General features: G+C 43.1%; 1 protein-coding gene across 3 annotated transcripts in view; it reads left to right on the top strand.

The window, feature by feature from the left end:
* cpped1 (calcineurin-like phosphoesterase domain containing 1) overlaps positions 1 to 18,363 on the top strand; it is a 55,692-nt gene that overhangs the window by 28,624 nt on the left and 8,705 nt on the right. For 2 of the 3 annotated variants that reach the window (XM_037544384.1, XM_017705467.2), the window contains exon 4: positions 10,917 to 17,842. The exons of the other annotated variant lie outside the window; for it this stretch is intronic. In XM_037544384.1, coding sequence (XP_037400281.1) covers positions 10,917 to 11,104 — 188 coding nt within the window. In that variant the 3' untranslated portion in view covers positions 11,105 to 17,842. Of the gene's footprint in view, positions 1 to 10,916; positions 17,843 to 18,363 lie in introns of those variants that run through there. 3 annotated transcript variants of the gene reach the window in all.

Here is an 18,363-nt window from a genome sequence, read left to right as displayed (position 1 = left end):
ATTGTTGTATACATGTGTATACAGCAGGTGAAATAAGTATAAGAGCATGTCACCAATTTTCTAAGTTATTTCTATTTCTAAAGGTGCTATTAACATGAAATTCTCACCAGATGTCAGTAACATCCCATCCAATCCACACATGCAAAGAAATCAAACCATAGATGTTAGAAGTTATGTGTAATAATGAGAAATGACACAGGGAAAAAGAACACGCTTACTGAAATTTATTTAATATTTTGTACAAAAGCCTTTGTTGGTGATGACAGCTTCAAGACAACTCCTGGAGAAACTAGTCACATGCATTGCTCGGGTGTGATTTTGGCCCATTCTTCCACACATACACTCTTCAAATCCTCAAGGTACAGTGGACTCCTTCTATGAACTCTTAGCTTTAGTTCCTTCCATAGAATTTCAATTGGATTCAGGTCAGGTGATTGGCTGGGCCATTCTAGCAGCTTTATTTACTTTCTCTGAAACCAATTGAGAGTTTCCTTAGTTGTGTTTTTGGCATCAATGTCTTGCTGAAACGTCTGCCCTCATTTCATCTTCATCATCCTGGTAGATGGCAGCGGACTTTTTGTCAAGAATGTCTCGGTACATTTGTCCATTCATCCTTCCTTCAATAATATGAAGCATGCCAGTGCTGTATGCTGAAAAACAGCCCCACAACATAATGTTCCCACCCCCAAACTTCACTTTTGGTATGGTGTTTTTGGGGTGATATGCAGTGCCTTTTGACCTCCAAACATGGTGTGTATTATGGTATCCAAAGAGTTCAATTTTGTTCCCATCTGACCAGACTATATTCTCTCAGTATTTCACAGGCTTCTCAATGATTTTGAGCACTTTAAACGAGCTTCAGCATGCTTTTTCTTCAGCAATGGAGTCTTGCATGGTGAGCGTGCATACAGGCCATGGCGGTTGAGTGCATTACTTATTGTTTTCTTTGAAACAATGGTACCTGCTGATTCCAGGTCTTTCTGTAGCTCTCCACAAGTGGTCCTTGGCTCTTGGACAGCTCTTCGGATAATTCTTTTCACTCCTCTGTCTGAAATCTTGTTGGGAGCACCTGATCATGGCTGTATTATGGTGAAATGATGTTCTTTCCACTTCCAGATTATGGCCGCAACAGTGCTCACTGGAACCTTCAGTAGTTTAGAAATTCTTCTGTAACCAATGCCATCAGTATGTTTTGCAACGATAAGGTTACGAAGGTCTTGAGAGAGGTCACTGGCTTTTCCCATCATGAGATGTTTGTTGTGTGGCACCTTGGTAATGAGACACCTTTTTATAGGCCATCAGTTGAACCAGCTGATATTAATTTGCACTAAGTGACAGGATTGCTTTCTAATTACTGATAGATTTCAGCTGGTGTCATGACTTTTCATGGGTTTTTGCACCTCTCTTTCTTCATGTATTCAATACTTTTTCCCTGTGTCATTTCTCATTATTACACATAACTTAATTTATGGACATCTATAGTTTGATTTCTTTGCATGTGTGGATTGAATGTGTTGTTACCGACATCTGGTGAGAATTTCATATAAATAGCACCTTTAGAAATATCCATCCATCCATCCATCCATCATCTTCCGCTTCTCCGGGGTTTGGGTCGCGGTGAGCAATGAGGCCCAGACCTCCCTTTCCCCAGCCACTTCCACTAGCTCCGTGGGAGGGATTCTGAGGCGCTCCCAGGCCAGCTGGGCGATATAGTCGCGCCAGCGTGTCCTGGGTCTTCCCCGGGGTCTCCTCCCCGATGGACTTGCCTGTGACACCTCCCAAGGGAGGCGTCCAGGAGGCATCCTAACAAGATGCCCGAACCACCTCAACTGGCTCCTCTCGACGTGGAGAAGCAGCGGCTCTACTTGAGTCCCTCCCGGATGACCAAACTTCTCACCCTATCTCTTAGGGAGAGTCCAGCCACCCTGCGGAGGAAACTCATTTCGGCCGCTTGTATTCGCGATCTCGTTCTTTCGGTCATTACCCAAAGCTCATGACCATAGGTGAGGGTGGGAACGTAGATCGACCAGTAAATCGAGAGCCTTGCCTTATGGCTCAGCTCTTTCTTTACTACAACAGACCGGTAAAGAGCCCGCATCACTGCTGACCCAGCACCAATCTGCCTGTCAATCTCCCGCTCCCTTGTACCATCACTCGTGAACAAGACCCCGAGATACTTGAACTCCTCCACTTGAGGCAAGAGCTCATCCCCGACCCAGAGAGGGCTCTCCACCCTTTCCCGCCTGAGAACCATGGCCTCGGATTTGGAGGTACTGATCCTCATCCGGCCACTTCACACTCGGCTGCAAACCGATCCAGTGAAAGCTGAAGTTCGCAGCCTAATGTCCCCAATAGGACCACATCATCTGCAAACAGCAGCGATGTGACCCTGAGGTCACCAAACCGGACATCCCCTGACTGCGCCTAGAAATTCTATCCATAAAAATTATGAATAGAATCGGTTACAAAGGGCAGCCCTGACGGAGTCCAACTCCCACTGGGAAAAAGTCTGACTTACTGCCGGCCATGCAAACCAAACTGCTGCTTTGTTTGTACAGGGCCTGAATGGCTCGTAGCAAAGAGCCATGTACCCCGTACTCCCGAAGCACCTCCCACAGAATACCCCGGGGAACACAGTCGAATGCCTTCTCCAAATCCACAAAGCACATGTGGACTGGTTGGGCAAATTCCCATGAACCCTCCAGAATCCTGGAGAGGGTAAAGAGTTGGTCCAGTATTCCACGACCAGGGTGGAACCTGCACTGCTCCTCCTGAATCCGAGGTTCGACTATAAGCCGGACTCTCTTCTCCAGTACCCCTGCATAGACCTTACCAGGGAGGCTGAGGAGTGCGATTCCCCTGTAGTTGGAACAGACCCTCCGGTCCCCCTTTTTAAAAAGAGGCACCACCACCCCAGTCTGCCAATCCGGTGGCACCACCCCCGATGTCCACGCAATGTTGAAAAGGCGTGTCAGCCAAGACAGCCCCACAACATCCAGAGCATTGAGGAACTCGGGACGGATCTCATCCACCCCTGGAGCCCTGCCGCCAAGGAGCTTTTTAACTACCTTAGCGACTTCGGCCTCAGTAATGGACAAGCCTATTCCCGTGTCCCCAGACTCTGCCTCCTCATTGGAGAACGTGTTGGTGGGATTGAGAAGGTCCTCAAAGTATTCCTTCCACCGCCCAATGACGTCTTCAGTCGAGGTCAGTAGCACACCATCTCCACTATATGCAGTGCTAGTGGCAGACTGCTTTCCCCTTCTGAGTCGCCTGACGGTTTGCCAGAATCTTTTCGGAGCCGACTTAAAGTCACTTTCCAAGGCCTCACCGAACTCTTCCCACACCCGTGTTTTTGCCTTGGCAACGACTGAAGCCGCAGATCGCTTGGCCTGTCGATACCTGCCAGCTGCCTCTGGTGTCCTACAGGCCAACCATGCCCGGTAGGACTCCTCCTTCAGCTTGACGGCATCTCTCACCTGGGGTGTCCACCACCGGGTTCGAGGATTACCGCCCCGACAGGCACCAACTACCTTGCGACCAAAACTACAGTCAGCCGCTTCAACAATGGAGGAGCGGAACATGGCCCATTCTGAGTCAATGTCCCCCACCTCCCCCGATATCTGGTCAAAGTTCTGACGGAGGTGTAAGTTGAAGATCAATCTAACAGGTTCTTCTGCCAGACGTTCCCAGCAAACCCTCACTATACGTTTGGGTTTGCCTGGTCTGACCGGCATCTTCCCCCACCACCTGATCCAACTCACCACCAGGTGGTGATCAGTTGACAGCTCAGCTCCTATCTTTACCCGAGTGTCCAATACACATGGCCGCAAGTCCGCTGACACGACTACAAAGTCAATCATTGAACTGCGGCCTAGGGTGTCCTGGTGCCATGTGCACTTATGGACATCCTTGTGTTCAAACATGGTGTTCGTTATGGACAAACTGTGGTTTGCACAGAAGTCCAAAAACTGAACACCACTCGGGTTCAGATCAGAGAGCCCATTCCTCCCAGTCACACCCCTCCAGGTCTTACTGTCGTTGCCCACGTGAGCGTTGAAGTCCCCCAGTAGGACAATCGAGTCTCCAGGAGGAGCACTTTCAAGCACCCCTCCCAAGGACTCTATGAAGGCTGGGTATTCTGAACTGCTGTTCGGTGCATAAGCACAGACAACAGTCAGGACCCGTTCCCCAACCCGAAGGCGTAGGGAAGCTACCCTCTCGTCCACCGGGGAAAACCCCAACATACAGGCGCAGAGTCGAGGGGCTATGAGAAAGCCCACACCTGCCCGCCGCCTCTCACCATGGGCAACTCCAGAAAAGAAAAAAGTCCAGCCCCTCTCAAGGAGATTGGACCCAGAGCCCAAGCTGTGTGTTGAGGTGAGCCCGACTATATCTAGCCGGTATCTCTCAACCTCGCGCACCAACTCAGGCTCCTTCCCCGCCAGTGAGGTAACGTTCCAAGTTCCAAAAGCCAGTTTCAGCAACCGAGGATCAGAACGCCAAGGCCCACGCCTTCGGACACTGCCCGATCCACAATGCACCGCACCCCTACTACTGCCCCTCCCATCGGTGGTGGGTCGATGGGAGGGGGGACTCATGTAGCTCCTTCAGGCTGGGCCCGGCTGGGCACCATGAGTGAATGCCCGGCCACCAGACGCTCGCTGGCGAGCCCCTCCGAGCAGCCCAGGCCTGGCTCCAGGGTGGGGCCCCGGTAACCCTGATCCGGGCAGGGTACACAAGTCCTGCTTTCTTGTTTTCATAGGGGTGATAATGGATCACACTTTGTCTGACCTTTCACCTAGGACCAGTTTGCCATGGGAGACCCTACCAGGAGCTTTTGCTCCAGACAACATAGCTCCTAGGATCATTCAAGCACACAAAACTCTCCACCACGATAAGGTGGTGATCCATGGAAATATATCCTTTAGAAATATATTTACTTCCATTTGTGATGTGTTCAATACTTATTTCACCTACTGTATGTATGTATGTACAGATGCACTCAAAATGATTCACCCCAATTAAGATGATAAGGATTTACAAATTCAAACTTTTATACTTTTATGAAGACCCAGGTCATTTTTAAATTCCCTGTGTATCAGCCTTTTGTGGCCTATTCAAACTCATAGTGAAAATGTGTATGATGACCTATTTCTGAGTAAAATTCTATTTTCTTAATATTATAATGTTACATTTATTTAACCCCTTTTTTAAATTCCTGGTTTTTAAATTGCTGCTAGTCTGTAAGGCTACAAAATTTAATTGAACCACCAAACAGTTTAAGCCTTTTGGAACTCTATAATGACAATTTCCTTCAGCTGTGATTTGTATGATTCCGTTGCACCAAAAAGGCAAGAAGATATCCCAGACACTTGAAGTTGCAGGAGACATAATTGGAAGTATTATACATATGTTTAAATTTCATGGTACTGCACCAATCCAACCTGAGTGTGAAAGAAAGGGCAAAAAAGAGTGTTTTGCTGCTGTAGAAACTGGTAGTCTTGACTGTGTGACTGGCATCTTGACTCCTCTGAAATGTCAGGTCATTTTAGATGTAACATGTGATGCCTTTACTGTGAAAATTTAACCTTGGTGATCATTGGATTTTCCAGCAAGACAATGATCCCAAGCATCCATGTCCAAGTCGACCAAAGCTTGGTTCAGGGATCGTTCCTGGAATCTTCTTCAGTGGTCATCTCAGTTTTTGGATTGATCTAATTTAAACTCTTTGGTGGGTTTTAAAGAAAACTGTGGCGGTACAGAAACCAAGGAGCATTATTGAGCTTGAAGATTTTACACATGAGGAATTGGCAAAGATTCCAGTAGGGAGATGTCACAGAGAGATATGCACTTTAGATGGTTGAATAATTTTGAGTGCAACTTTATCTATGTATTTATATAGTTATAAGAGTAGGAAACTTTAGTGTCACCTCACACATAGACCATTAGGGTTTTTAGGGTTAATATAGTAATGATGAGTTTCTGTTGGCCAGCGGAGGAGATCTTGTTTATTTAACATCCTGAACTCTTTTACAAATATTTCGGGGCCTTCATGCTGTTGTAATTGGGACATTGTACCTTCTGAATTCAGTAGAAGGATCCTCTAGCTGTTTTTGTCACTGAATTGATTCAGTATTATGACTGCAATTATTGATCAACAACTGACACCAGAAGCAGAAGTGCTATGGCACACCATTTACACCTTTGACTGATGCCAGTTCTGTGAAGCTGCAGAAAGTATTTGATTCATCAGACAATAGTGGCTTATAGAAATAAATTAATATTTCAGCCCTATTCAAGATTGCTATGCAGGGCTTCAGGATCAGTGTTCAGAGGTGATCATGGACCACTGACTACCTTTAAATCTGGCAGAACATATTCTGAGCTGGTCTTGAGAACCCTAAAATTTCTCTCTGAAGATTTGGCAAAAGTTTAAAGATTAAATGTGAGGGTTTTCTTTCTGTGCTTTCAGTATGCTTATTGTGCTGACTGCTACTTATAACTGAATTCCCATCTGTATCCTATAATGCAGCAGAGGGCTGACCACCTCTCTCATAGTACTGTACATGTTGCTATTTATTTTTAGATAGCCATTCAGAATTTCTCTCAAAGCCTTAGGCGCTAACTTGTAGTGAACTAATTATCCAAGATAAGCCAAGTGTCTCCTTTGCGATCTCTGCTGCCCCATGGCTCTTAGTCAGTGCAAGCCTATGTAAATTAAACACGAGTCTCTGTAAACCAAGGGAGCATTTGTCATCAGTGCAGAATTGGAGATAAGCTGGGAACCATATTGTTTTAGCCAGAGAATGAAGAATGAGCTGTGCTCATGGCTATGATGGAGACGATAATGTGATAGAGTGCAGAGTTTCATTGTGTTAAATGATGACTTCCCATAGCTGCTTAAAAGCTCAAAGGAAAGTACATTTTGCTCTTGATGGCCCTGAATGGATAAGATGTAGTTGGTATGGATGGTAAACACAACCTCTGCTAGATTGCAATTGAGCAATAAGCCAAGACAGGCCTTCCTTACTGGTTAAGGAGTGTTAGCTGTAATTCTAAGCAGCTACAAATATATATTCACATTTCTTGTCCACTGACAATGTTGACCATTCTGTCACTGATCTTACCAGTCCTCATTAGTGTAACACATAAGAAACGCCACACCTGAGACAGTAACACCAGGGACATTTTTAATAAAAAATGCATTTTACAAAATAAAAAATAAATATTATTTTTTCACAATTACCTAAGAATAAAGTAGGTCATACCAGTGACTTCAGTTGAAAGGTTCATATGGAATCATGAAAATGAGAAAATTCCAGATTTTTTACTGCCCCAGATATGTTTAATATGTTTCCTTCATTTCTATGGACACTCATCAGCGTGAGCAGTGAGATCCTGCACAGCAGATGCAGTGAATAATTCTCTTCACATCTTGCATTGAAAATGCGATGTAGTCCGTATAGACAGTAATCAAACCCTCTAGTGAGCCTTTTAGATGTTTTTATGGAAATAAACAAAAATGTACCAAAATAATAATCATACCAATTCATTCAGATTCCTTTATTGATCCCAGGGGGAAATTGCAGTTGTTACAGTTGCAGCCACTTATGTAAAAATAAACACTTTCCTAATAATTTAAGACAATATAGAGAAATTTACAATATGTACACAAGATTTAAGTACTTATCAATATAGTAAGGTGGCAGTGATTGTGATAGTAATATGAAACATCAGGTATAAAGCAGTTACAATTATTTAAATTAAGTTAGTGTCCCTCTGAGTTATTGCACACACAATTATTATTATTGCACATATGAACAGTTTCGTATTGAGTTTGTGAATCACACACTGAGGGAGGAGTTATAGAGTTTGATGGCCACAGGTAAGAATGACTTACTGTGGTGCTCTGTGGTGCATTTTGGTAGAGTGAGTCTTGAGCTGAATGAGCTGTAGAATGAGTTGTAGAGTGGGTGGGAGCCATTGTTCATAATGGCCTTCAGCTTAGACAGCGTCCTCCTCTCCAACACGGCCGTCAGCGAGTCCAGGTCCACACCCACAACATCACCGGCCTTGTGGATCAGTTTGCTGAGTCTGTTGGCATCATAGAAGATCCTGAGGATAGTCCGGCAGATGTTGAAGGACCTCAGGCGCCTCAGAAAATAGAGCCGACTTTGGCCCTTCCTGTAGAGGGCGTCAGTGTTCTTAGCCCAGTCCAGTTTATTGTCAATATACACACCCAGATATTTGTAATCATCCACAGTGTCCACACTGACCCCGCTGATGGACACAGGGGTCACCAATGCCTTGTTCCTCCTCAGGTCCACCACCAGTTCCTTTTGTCTTTGTCACATTGAGCTGCAGGTGGTTCCACTCGCACCATGTGACAAAGTCCTGCACCGTCGCCCTGTACTCATCCTCCACTCCCTTGCTGATACATTCAACTATTGCAGAGTCATCAGAAAACTTCTGAAGGTGGCAAGTCTCTGTGCAGTAGCTGAAGTCTGTGATGTAGAGGGTGAAGAGGAAGGGAGAGAGGACAGTTCCTTGTGGAACTCCAGTGTTGCTGACCACTCTCAAAACACAGTGCTGCAGGCGTACATACTGCGGTCTGCCAGTCAAGTAGTCAACAATCCAGTACACAAGGGGGGCATCTACCTGCATCACTGTGAGCTTATCACCCAGAAGAGCGGGCCAGACGGTGTTAAATGAGCTGGAGAAGTAAAAAAAACATGACCCTCACAGAGCTGGCTGGCTTATCCAGGTGAGCGTAAACTCGGTTGGGCAGGTAGATGATGGCGTCCTCAACTCCCAGGCGGGGCTGTTGGGCAAACTGGAGGGGATATAGAAAAGGCTGCACTATGGGTCGGAGGTGATCCAAGACGAGCCTCTCCATGGTCTTCATGACATGAGACGTCAGTGCCACTGGCCTGTAGTCCTTGGCGTCACTGGGCCGTGGCGTCTTTGGAACAGGAACGATGCAGGATGTCTTCTACATCATGGGGACCCTCTGGAGACTCAGGCTCAAGTTGAAGACATGTTGAAGTACTCCACAAAGTTGGGCGGCACTGTATACCACTGTAACCGTATTGATTTTGCTTGGTGAGATTAGTCATTTGATTAATTACCATTTTTTAATACTTTGTCAAAGCCATAACAGTGGATGGTAAGTGAGCTGCATAGCCATCTGTGATATTGGTCCTGCAGTGAGTGGAAAAAAATGCCTATTTTTATGTAAAACCATCTTTGTGCAAGACTCGGCACGAGAACAATTTGGAACCACCCGGTGCGCCGCTCTTCATCCATGTACATTTGGATGGTATCATAATTGCTTACTTCGCACACAATGCACTGGCTGTCCCTCATGGATGGCTCAATAAAGACGTGTGGTGATAAATGAGTATGATAAATCACCAACAGAGGTGGTGTGTGCTCATTGCACATCATTTTGTCTCTCCTTCTGTCATCCAAATTATACACAGGCACAGTTTGGTGATTAATTTCTCCCAGTGGCCTAATCAGAAGGCACACAGAGGCAAACAAACACATGCATGTATGTACACATCCTCTCTAACCAAGAAATAAATTCTCTCTGACTTTTTTCGATACGAGACTGATAGAGCGAGGATTTACATATCATCCAAATCTGGCAGCCAGCCCTGTAAGCTGTCTGGCTATGAATAGAGGCATCGGCACCGCATTAAGCACATCTCAAGAGAACTGAAAACAGACCTGCATTGTACTTATTCATTAGAGCTCAGTTTCATTTGGTGTGACAGTTTATTTTCAGAATCTGTTACTTACTATTTTCTCTTGGCTCTTGGCAGGCTTTAGCCTCACTCAGCTAAAATGCAAGGTGATCCCTTGTTGGTAGTATTTCTTTTGTAAAGAGTCCATTAAAAAGCTGACAATTCACTGCAATTCTAAGAAAAGGCATCCTTAAGGTGGGGAATTGTAAACAGTGCTGAAAATGTGTATGCACTGTAAATATGCACTACCCAAAGGTCAGAGAAATTATTTAACAATTTATTTTGGTAGTATGTGTTTTTTTGTGTGTTTAGCTGTTATTTTTATTACACAACCATGGATCAAAGACTGTTGAAGTTGGAAAGAGCATATTATGCTTCATGTCAGAAAAGCGCTTCTGTACAGCTGTAAGTTAATTATGTTTCATAGTTTTTATAGCGTGCTTCTCAATCTCGTAATGACGGGGCCAACACTTAGCTAGTGAGATGCTAGGGGCTAATACCACAGTTCACTCACAGGTTAACCAGTGCTTCACCGAGGGTGTCTAACTTGAGGTACAAATGGCATACATGATGATGGTGATGATGTTTTTTTTAAAAATAGCACTATCTTGTGGCCTGTTGTTGTCAAAATTGGTCAAAATATGAATGGGAAAAATTGTAATGCTTAACATGGAGTCTGTTTACAGAAGCATGTTTCAGTAAAAAGAGTCAGTCAGTTTATGCTTTGAGCAGGAAAAGAACCCTCCAGTTACTGTAGAACTGTAGTTACTGTACTGCATCTGTAAAAATGTGTGTTACAGAGCTGTTTTTTTTTTTTCAAATCAGTGATTTGAAAAGTGTTTTTTGAAATGGCAATTTGACCTTCTGTTTCAAGAATTTTGGAATCTCCCACAGAGGTGTGGACTTGAGTCAATTTGATGACATGAGACTTCATGAGACTTGAGAAAGACTTGCACTTGAACACCAAGTATTTGGACTTTGAATCAGGCTTCAGTCTTATGACTTAAAAAGGCTCAAGACTCAAAGTGAAAGAAACGTTGGAGAGACACAGTCGAGTTCATGTGAATGGATTTGTTTCCTGTCGTACATGTGATACACAGCAACATTGACAAATGTTTTGACAAAAGTTTTTACTGTGCTTATGCTTGGCTTATTTTATTTCAGAAGACAACAGAAGTATTAGAGTTCGAGGACTTCCGGTTGGACATGGAGCGCACTGGCTGCGTTTAAACTGGCATGCCTCTATATTTTTTTTACGGACGCATTTACGGACGCCATTTCCACCTTCGAGGACATTTGTACAAAAATCGACGCAGTGGCGACAAATCTCTGAAATCTCTGAAAAAGGCTGAAATCTCTGCTGTTCGTGAAGAAATGAGGACCAGCGTCGCTTCGTCTCAGACTCAGTCTCGGACAGGCATGGCGTCCAGCTGGCGGAGCTGGAGAAATCCGCCGGTTTTTGCGGTGATACCGTATCAGAGCTGCAAGTCAGAGTCAAGAAACTGACAGACTTAGTTACGAGCCTTCAAGATAAATGTGAGGACCTAGAATCCGGGTCGCGGAGGAACAACATATGCCCGGTCAATATACCAGAGGGCCTGGAAGGGCGGGCGGCTGAGTTCGTCTCCGAACTGCTCAGAGAGTTGCTTCAGCTTGACGAACCGCCCCTGATTGACCGAGCACACCACACGAGCTAAACCCAAGGATGAGGAGCCCCCTCGTCCCTTCGTGGTTAGACTTCACTACTTCCAGACGAGAGAACGAATTTTGCAGCAAGCTGCTCGCCTTGGGCCACTATGTTACCGAAAAAAGAGGGTTTCCATATTACTTCTCCAAGAAGCGCGCTGCGTTTGCGGGAGTAAAGCGACTGCTTCGAAACATCCCCGGAGTAAAGAATGGCTTGTTTTACCCAGCACAGTTGTGAGTAACGCTCTCCGATGGAAAAAGGCACTCGTTTGATAACCCAGATGATGCTACAACATTTATCAAGCGCTATCTTTCTCCTTCAAAGTAACGACTGAACCTGGGTTAGGTTCCGTGTCTAAGTGGATCTACCATGTTATGTCGAAATGGATAAACTGTAAGACTGTTTTCTTGAGCCTCCTTTACAGCAGCTGGTAGGCTATACCTAACATTCTCTAGTAGTCTTTAGCAACACACTGAGTTGCTGCTTATCTTTAATTCTAGTTTAAGTAAGCACAATAATATTTGGTTTTCTGCATCTTTTAGTGTCTGTTTATAACTGTTTTAATGCTCTGTTCTTATGGAAAATGCCCACTACTGCGTTGGAGTTTATTTGCAGTGAATCCCGTATTTGGTATGCTCTCTCCCACTATTTGCCAGTGTCACTTGACCCCGAGTGATAGGTTGTAAGTGTTCGTTAGAAGTTTAGTGTAACAAAGGGTGTTATGCACTTATTTTGGGGAAGTGTTTGTTGTTCTTTTTCTTTTTACTGTGTACTATATTTGGTGGTTTATCATGTTTGTGTTGGATGTGGGAGGCAGAAAAGGTCTTATTATTCTAATGCCGTCGCTGGAAAGTGATTATGGCTAGCCATAGTAGGCCCCATGATTCTGGAGGTTCGCTAACATTTACAAGTTGGAATGTAAAAGGTTTGAATGCATCAGTAAAATTATACAAAGTTCTCAGTCATTTAAAGCAGTTGGATAGCAAAATAGCTTTTCTCTAAGAAACACATCTTACCGCTACTGATCATCGTAAACTTTGTACAGGATGGGTAGGACAAATGTATCACTCAAGCTTTGGTGGGAGATCCAGGGGGGCAACTATTCTGATTCACAAATCAGTGCCATTTACAGCCACTAAAACAATTTCTGATCCTTATGGACGTTATATCATTGTTTTGGGGCAAATTCATAATACCTCACTAATTCTGCCTAATGTGTATGGTCCTAATTGGGACAGCGACGCTTGTTTCCACAAGTTTCTGTTCTCACTGCCAGATTTGGATTCGCATTGTCTCATCTTAGGTGGTGAGTTTAACTGTTGTTTGGATCCAGTACTTGATCGCTCCTCCTTAACTGCAGTCCCTTTATCCAAATCTGGCAAGATTATTAAAGTATTTCTTGAACAGTATGCACTGTTAGATCCATGGCGCCTTTTAAACCCCAATGAAAGAGAATACTCCTTTTTCTCACCCGTCCATCAGACATATTCACGTATTGATTATTTTATCATAGATAAGAGGCTTGTGCCCTCTTCGTTCGTTCCTGCTTATATGCCAGCATCACAATCTCAGATCATGCTCCAGTCAATTTAAGCATCTATTTGCTAGATACACCTGTGTCTCAAGCTCCCTGGCGTTTCAACTCTCTCCTCTTGTCGGATGAGGAGTTTGTGCAATACCTGTCATCTCAGATAGATTTTTTTGCTGACACTAACATTCCACCTGAGGCCTCTCCCTTACTCATCTGGGAAACCATGAAAGCATATTTAAGGGGGCAAATAATCTCATACAGTGCATATAAAAGAAAGCAGCGTTTATTGCGACTCTCTGAGCTATCAGCTCTTATTAAGGATCTAGATAACAAACACTCATCTTCCCCAACACCAGACTCTTATAAACAACTACTTGTTCTGAGATCTGAGTTTAATACTCTGTCTACATTCCAGGCTGAGGAAACGTTATTAAAATCTAGATGCCGTTATTACGATATTGGGGACAAGGCAAATAAAATACTGGCATATCAACTCTGTCAATCAGCAACAACTCATTTTATTCCACAGATTATTACAGTACATGGTGTGACATCTGACCCTTCTAAGATTAATACAGAATTTAAAAAATTTTACTCAACATTATATGAATCTGATACAGTCACTGACTCTGCTCAGTTAAACTCATTTTGATTGATACATTACATTTACCCACTCTTGATTCAGATCAGCAAGATCTACTGGAAAGCCCATTAACAGCTGAAGAACTTACTACAGCTATAACGGCCATGCAGAGTAGGAAATGCCCTGGGCTAGACGTTTGCCCAATAGAGTTTTATAGAAAATTTTCTTGTAAGATTGTACCTCTTCTTCTTAAAATGCTTAATGCAGCCCTGGCCTCAGATCAGTTACCATACACGTTATGTCAGGCCACCATAACGCTTATCCTTAAAAAAAAATGTCCTAGAGCTAGAGCTGGGCGATATGGCCTAAAAAAAATTTTAGATTTTTTCACAAAAAATCTGATTTTCGATTTTAATAGATTTTTTTTTTCTCTTGCTAAAATCAAAGTACAGATGACAAAGAAGTGGGTCAAAACCAGTTTTATCTTTATTGTGTTTTGACTAAAATTTCCCCTTTGAGGATAAAGTGCAAACAGAAACAAGCCAAAAAACAAGCTTGTAGATGAGATGGCAGACCATCCCATTGTAAACAGTGATGGAAATTAGTCAACACTGTAAATGAACATACAGTAACTTTCTCAACATAGCTTAGATTCAAACTTGCACTGAGACAATGCACCTTCAAATGTATGGTGTGTATAAGCTACTGGACACCTTAATTTATTTCTCGATAAATAAAGTATCTATATACATATATTATAATCATGCATGTAGTCTACATTTTGTGTATATTCTACACGATGATAAAATGAATCAATTATAATATGCATTAATTGAGCTGTTCAATTCATTTAATCACAATTCATTTAATCACTTATTTTTTTAATTATTTGAATGCTAGACCCTTACCTATAGCATTGTGCAGTCTGTGTCCAAAACACTGGAGACTTGGCCACTCGTTGTCTTTCAGAGCTTTGATCATATTGGGCTGTCTGTAGTCATACAGCTGAGTCAGTCTTCAGCTAGGTTCCAATAGCTTAGAGTATCTTTTATTCCTTGGGCAATTACTTCGCCTTTGTGATCCTCGGGAAAGTATGCCGTTTGAAGGCAGACACTTCGCAGAGCCCAGGTGTGGTTATTAAAATGCACAGTTAAACTAATGTAGGGCTGCATCGTTCGGCTGGACCACAGGTCAGTAGTGGCGGCGTAATATGAAACATCCTCCTCCAGCTCTCTAATGATTCTTTGGCATGTGCTGTTATACAGGTGTGGCAAGGCAACTTCAGAAAAATATTTACGGCTTGGTAGCGCATACTTCTGGTCTAAAACTTTCAACATGTTAATGAATCCTGACTTTTCCACAGTATATATGGGCACCATGTCTTTTGCAATAAACAGCGCTACAGCATCTGTGATTGCCTTCCACCGTGCTCCATTCTTATCATATGGCACACATTTCAAAAACGTGTCAGGGACCGTTGCTTGCTTTACTTTGGATGGCGTGCTAGTGCTGCTAGTGTTGCGGCTGTTTTCACTCTGCTGGGAGCAGCTCTTCTCCCACTCAGCTGCATGCCTCTGCTTAAGGTGTTGGAATAAATTTGTAGTGCTGCTTCCTTTGAAAGCGACCGTTTTTAAAACACACCTTACAGCGAGGACTTGTTTGGTCTGCGTCCGTCACCGCAAAACCAAACCAATTCCAGACCACGGAGCTGGTTACTCCTTTCTTGGGTACAAGCTATGTCTTTCCCCCAACCGCCATCATGTTGTTTGTACAAGCGCGCGGGAGGAGGGGCTAAGGTGATTCTGAACTACGGGAGCCCAAAGGGTCAGTGGCGGAAGTTAAATCTGAGAAAAATCGATTTTCATAAGAACACATCGTCCTTAACTGTAAATTCCAATTAATCGATAAAAACGATTTATCGCCCAGCTCTACCTGTGGCTCTTATCGCCCCTTATCTTTGCTCAATACTGATGTCAAATTGTTAGCCAAAATATTTGCATTGAGGTTAGACTATGTTCTCCCTTCTATTATTTGCCCTGACCAGACAGGCTTTGTTAAAAAGACAGGCCTTCTCTAATATACGGAGGCTTCTCAATATCATATATAACCCCCCATCCTCAACCCTTTCAGAAATTGTGATTTCATTAGACGCAGAGAAGGCTTTTGACAGGATCGAGTGGAGCTACCTTTTTGAAGCTCTACGCAGATTTGGTTTTGGCAAGAACTTTCTATCTTGGATTAAATTGTTGTACTCATCACCATTGGCATCTGTTCGAACAAATAATAATTATTCAGACCACTTCCCTCTCTATAGAGGTACCAGACCAGGGTGCCCTCTTTCCCCACAATTTTTTTTAATTGCAATTGAACCACTCGCTGTAGCACTACGGATGGACCAACAGTTTATGGGCATCTTTAGGAGTGGCACAGGTTGCGCTCTTCGCAGATGACCTGTTATTATATATGTCTAATCCTATTCAGTCTCTGCCTTCTGTCCTGGCAATCCTGGATGACTTCAGGAACATATCAGGTTATAAATTGAACTTGGGGAAAAAAGTGAACTTTTTCCTATAACTCCTACAGCTTGTCATTCCACCATGTCTGGGCTGCCCTTCAGGATCTCTTACCGTGGCTTTACCTATCTAGGGGTATTTATCACAAATAAGTTTGAAAAACTGTTCAGATATAATTTCCTCCCTCTTTTTTCATGTACAAAACAAGACCTCCAACGTTGGACATTGCTACCCTTATCATTAGCAGGGCACATTAATGTTATCAAAATGAATATACTCCCTAGATTTTTGTACCTTTTCCAATGCATTCCAATTTCCATCACCAGATCTTTTTTTAATAACCTTGACAATATAGTTGCAGAATTTATCTGGAATAGGAAGGTCCCCAGGCTTCGTAAATCGGCTTTGCAAAAACCTAAACCCTTAGGGGGTATGGCGCTACCTAACTTCCTTTCCTATTACTGGGCTGCTAACTTCCAACCTATTGCTTACTGGTTGCATTTAGATGACTGGTTGTCTCTTGAATCTGCCTCCTTAGCTCCCACCTCTTTAGCTTCTCTTTTAATCTCCATGATACAGCCATCTAAATCAAATTGTAACAATATTATTGTCAGGTCTACAATTAAGATTTGGACACAGTTCAGGCGTCATTTTGGCATACAGTCACTCCCACTTTTTACACCACTCTGTGCAAACCCACTATTCCCCCCCTCTTTACAAGACCGAGCCTGGCACATGAGATCTGGCATGACCATGGTCTTAAATCTGTCACCGACTTGTATATTGAAGGTGTTTTTGGTTCCTTCCAGCAACTCTCTGATGCATATAAACTACCTCGTTCTCATCTCTTTCGCTACTCGCAGATCCATGACTTTAAGAAAAAATTCCCTAACTTTCCAGATCCACCACCTCAGTCACCTCTAGATACACTTTTCTCATCTCTCCCTACTACTCTCAAGGGGGCTGTATCTATATTTTATACCTGGTTTTTTGCTCTCCACCCCTCTGACCATACAATCAAAACCCTATGGGCTCAAGATCTTGGGGAAGATATTTCAGGGGAGACCTGGCGTGCAATATTGTCACGTGTTCATACTTCCTCTGTGAGTGCTAAACACAGGGTAATACAATGTAAACTATTGCATTGGGTATATTGAACCAAAACCAGACTGTCTAGAATTTACAGCAATATTGACCCCAACTGTGACAGATGCCATCAAGGCCCGGCTAATCTATATCACATGTTCTGGACTTGTCCTTTATTACAGACATACTGGAACTCGATATTCAGTTCACTCTCAGGCATTTTGCAAGTGCCTGTTGCTCCCTCTCCAGTTATAGCAGTGTTTGGTGTTCTTCCAGCTACTCTCACATTATCTAAACGCAAATCCAATTTGGTAGCATTTCTGACTCTTTTAGCAAGGCGGCTCATTCTGACCCATTGGAAAAAAAGCATATCCTCCCTCTCACACACACTGGATAAAAGACGAGCTGTATTTCATGAAACTAGAAAAAATGAACTACACCCTTAAAGGGTCTATAGGTAATTACTACAAAGCATGGGGACCCTTCTAGATCTAGATGATGTGGAGCTCTGGGATCATCAAGATTTAGAATTAGTTAGATTCAAAAAGTGACTGCCTCCAATTTTGTCTTGGGCCGTTGCCTCCTGCCTCCTTTTGTGTCCTTTTGTGTTTGTATGATTAAGATGCTATCAACCGCTGATTTGTGGTGTTCAAATATTTCACTTTTAATGTAACTGTTTTTTGCCTATTTTGTTTTTTTTCCTCATTATTATTTTATTTTGTTTTATTATTTGTTTCTTTATCTGTGTAGGTGTGCAAGTGTATGTTTTTGATGCATATCTTAAACCAACAAATAAAACAATGACAAAAAAAGAAGTATTAGAGTTCAAGTTTGCCTTCATAGGCTGGAAACAACTATTGAAGAAACTTACAAGGCGTACTGACCATTTTCCTCAGGGTAGCTTTTAACAGTTTCTGTAGGTAAAACAAATGCCACATTCACTGAAGTGGATGTGAAGTGAAGCCTGAATTTGCCATTCCACCTTAAATGGTGCAGCAGTATTCTGGCAGCTGACTGCTGCTTCATTTAAGGTTGAGTAAAAAATTTGAAGAAGCCAATTTCAGTTTCGTTTTTCACCATCATTTGCTTTCTTTTCTGCAAACTTTGTACAGCTTGGTCGTTCTGTTATTTCTGTTGTCATCTAAATTGAATTAAAGCTAGGGTTTTTATTTTGCTGAGACAGTTTTACTACTAAGCTTGTTTTATTTAAA

The sequence above is a fragment of the Pygocentrus nattereri genome, chromosome 13 (genome assembly GCF_015220715.1).
Source record: "Pygocentrus nattereri isolate fPygNat1 chromosome 13, fPygNat1.pri, whole genome shotgun sequence".
Classification (NCBI taxonomy): Eukaryota; Metazoa; Chordata; class Actinopteri; order Characiformes; family Serrasalmidae; genus Pygocentrus; species Pygocentrus nattereri.
This window is presented reverse-complemented; position numbering and strand designations above follow the sequence as displayed.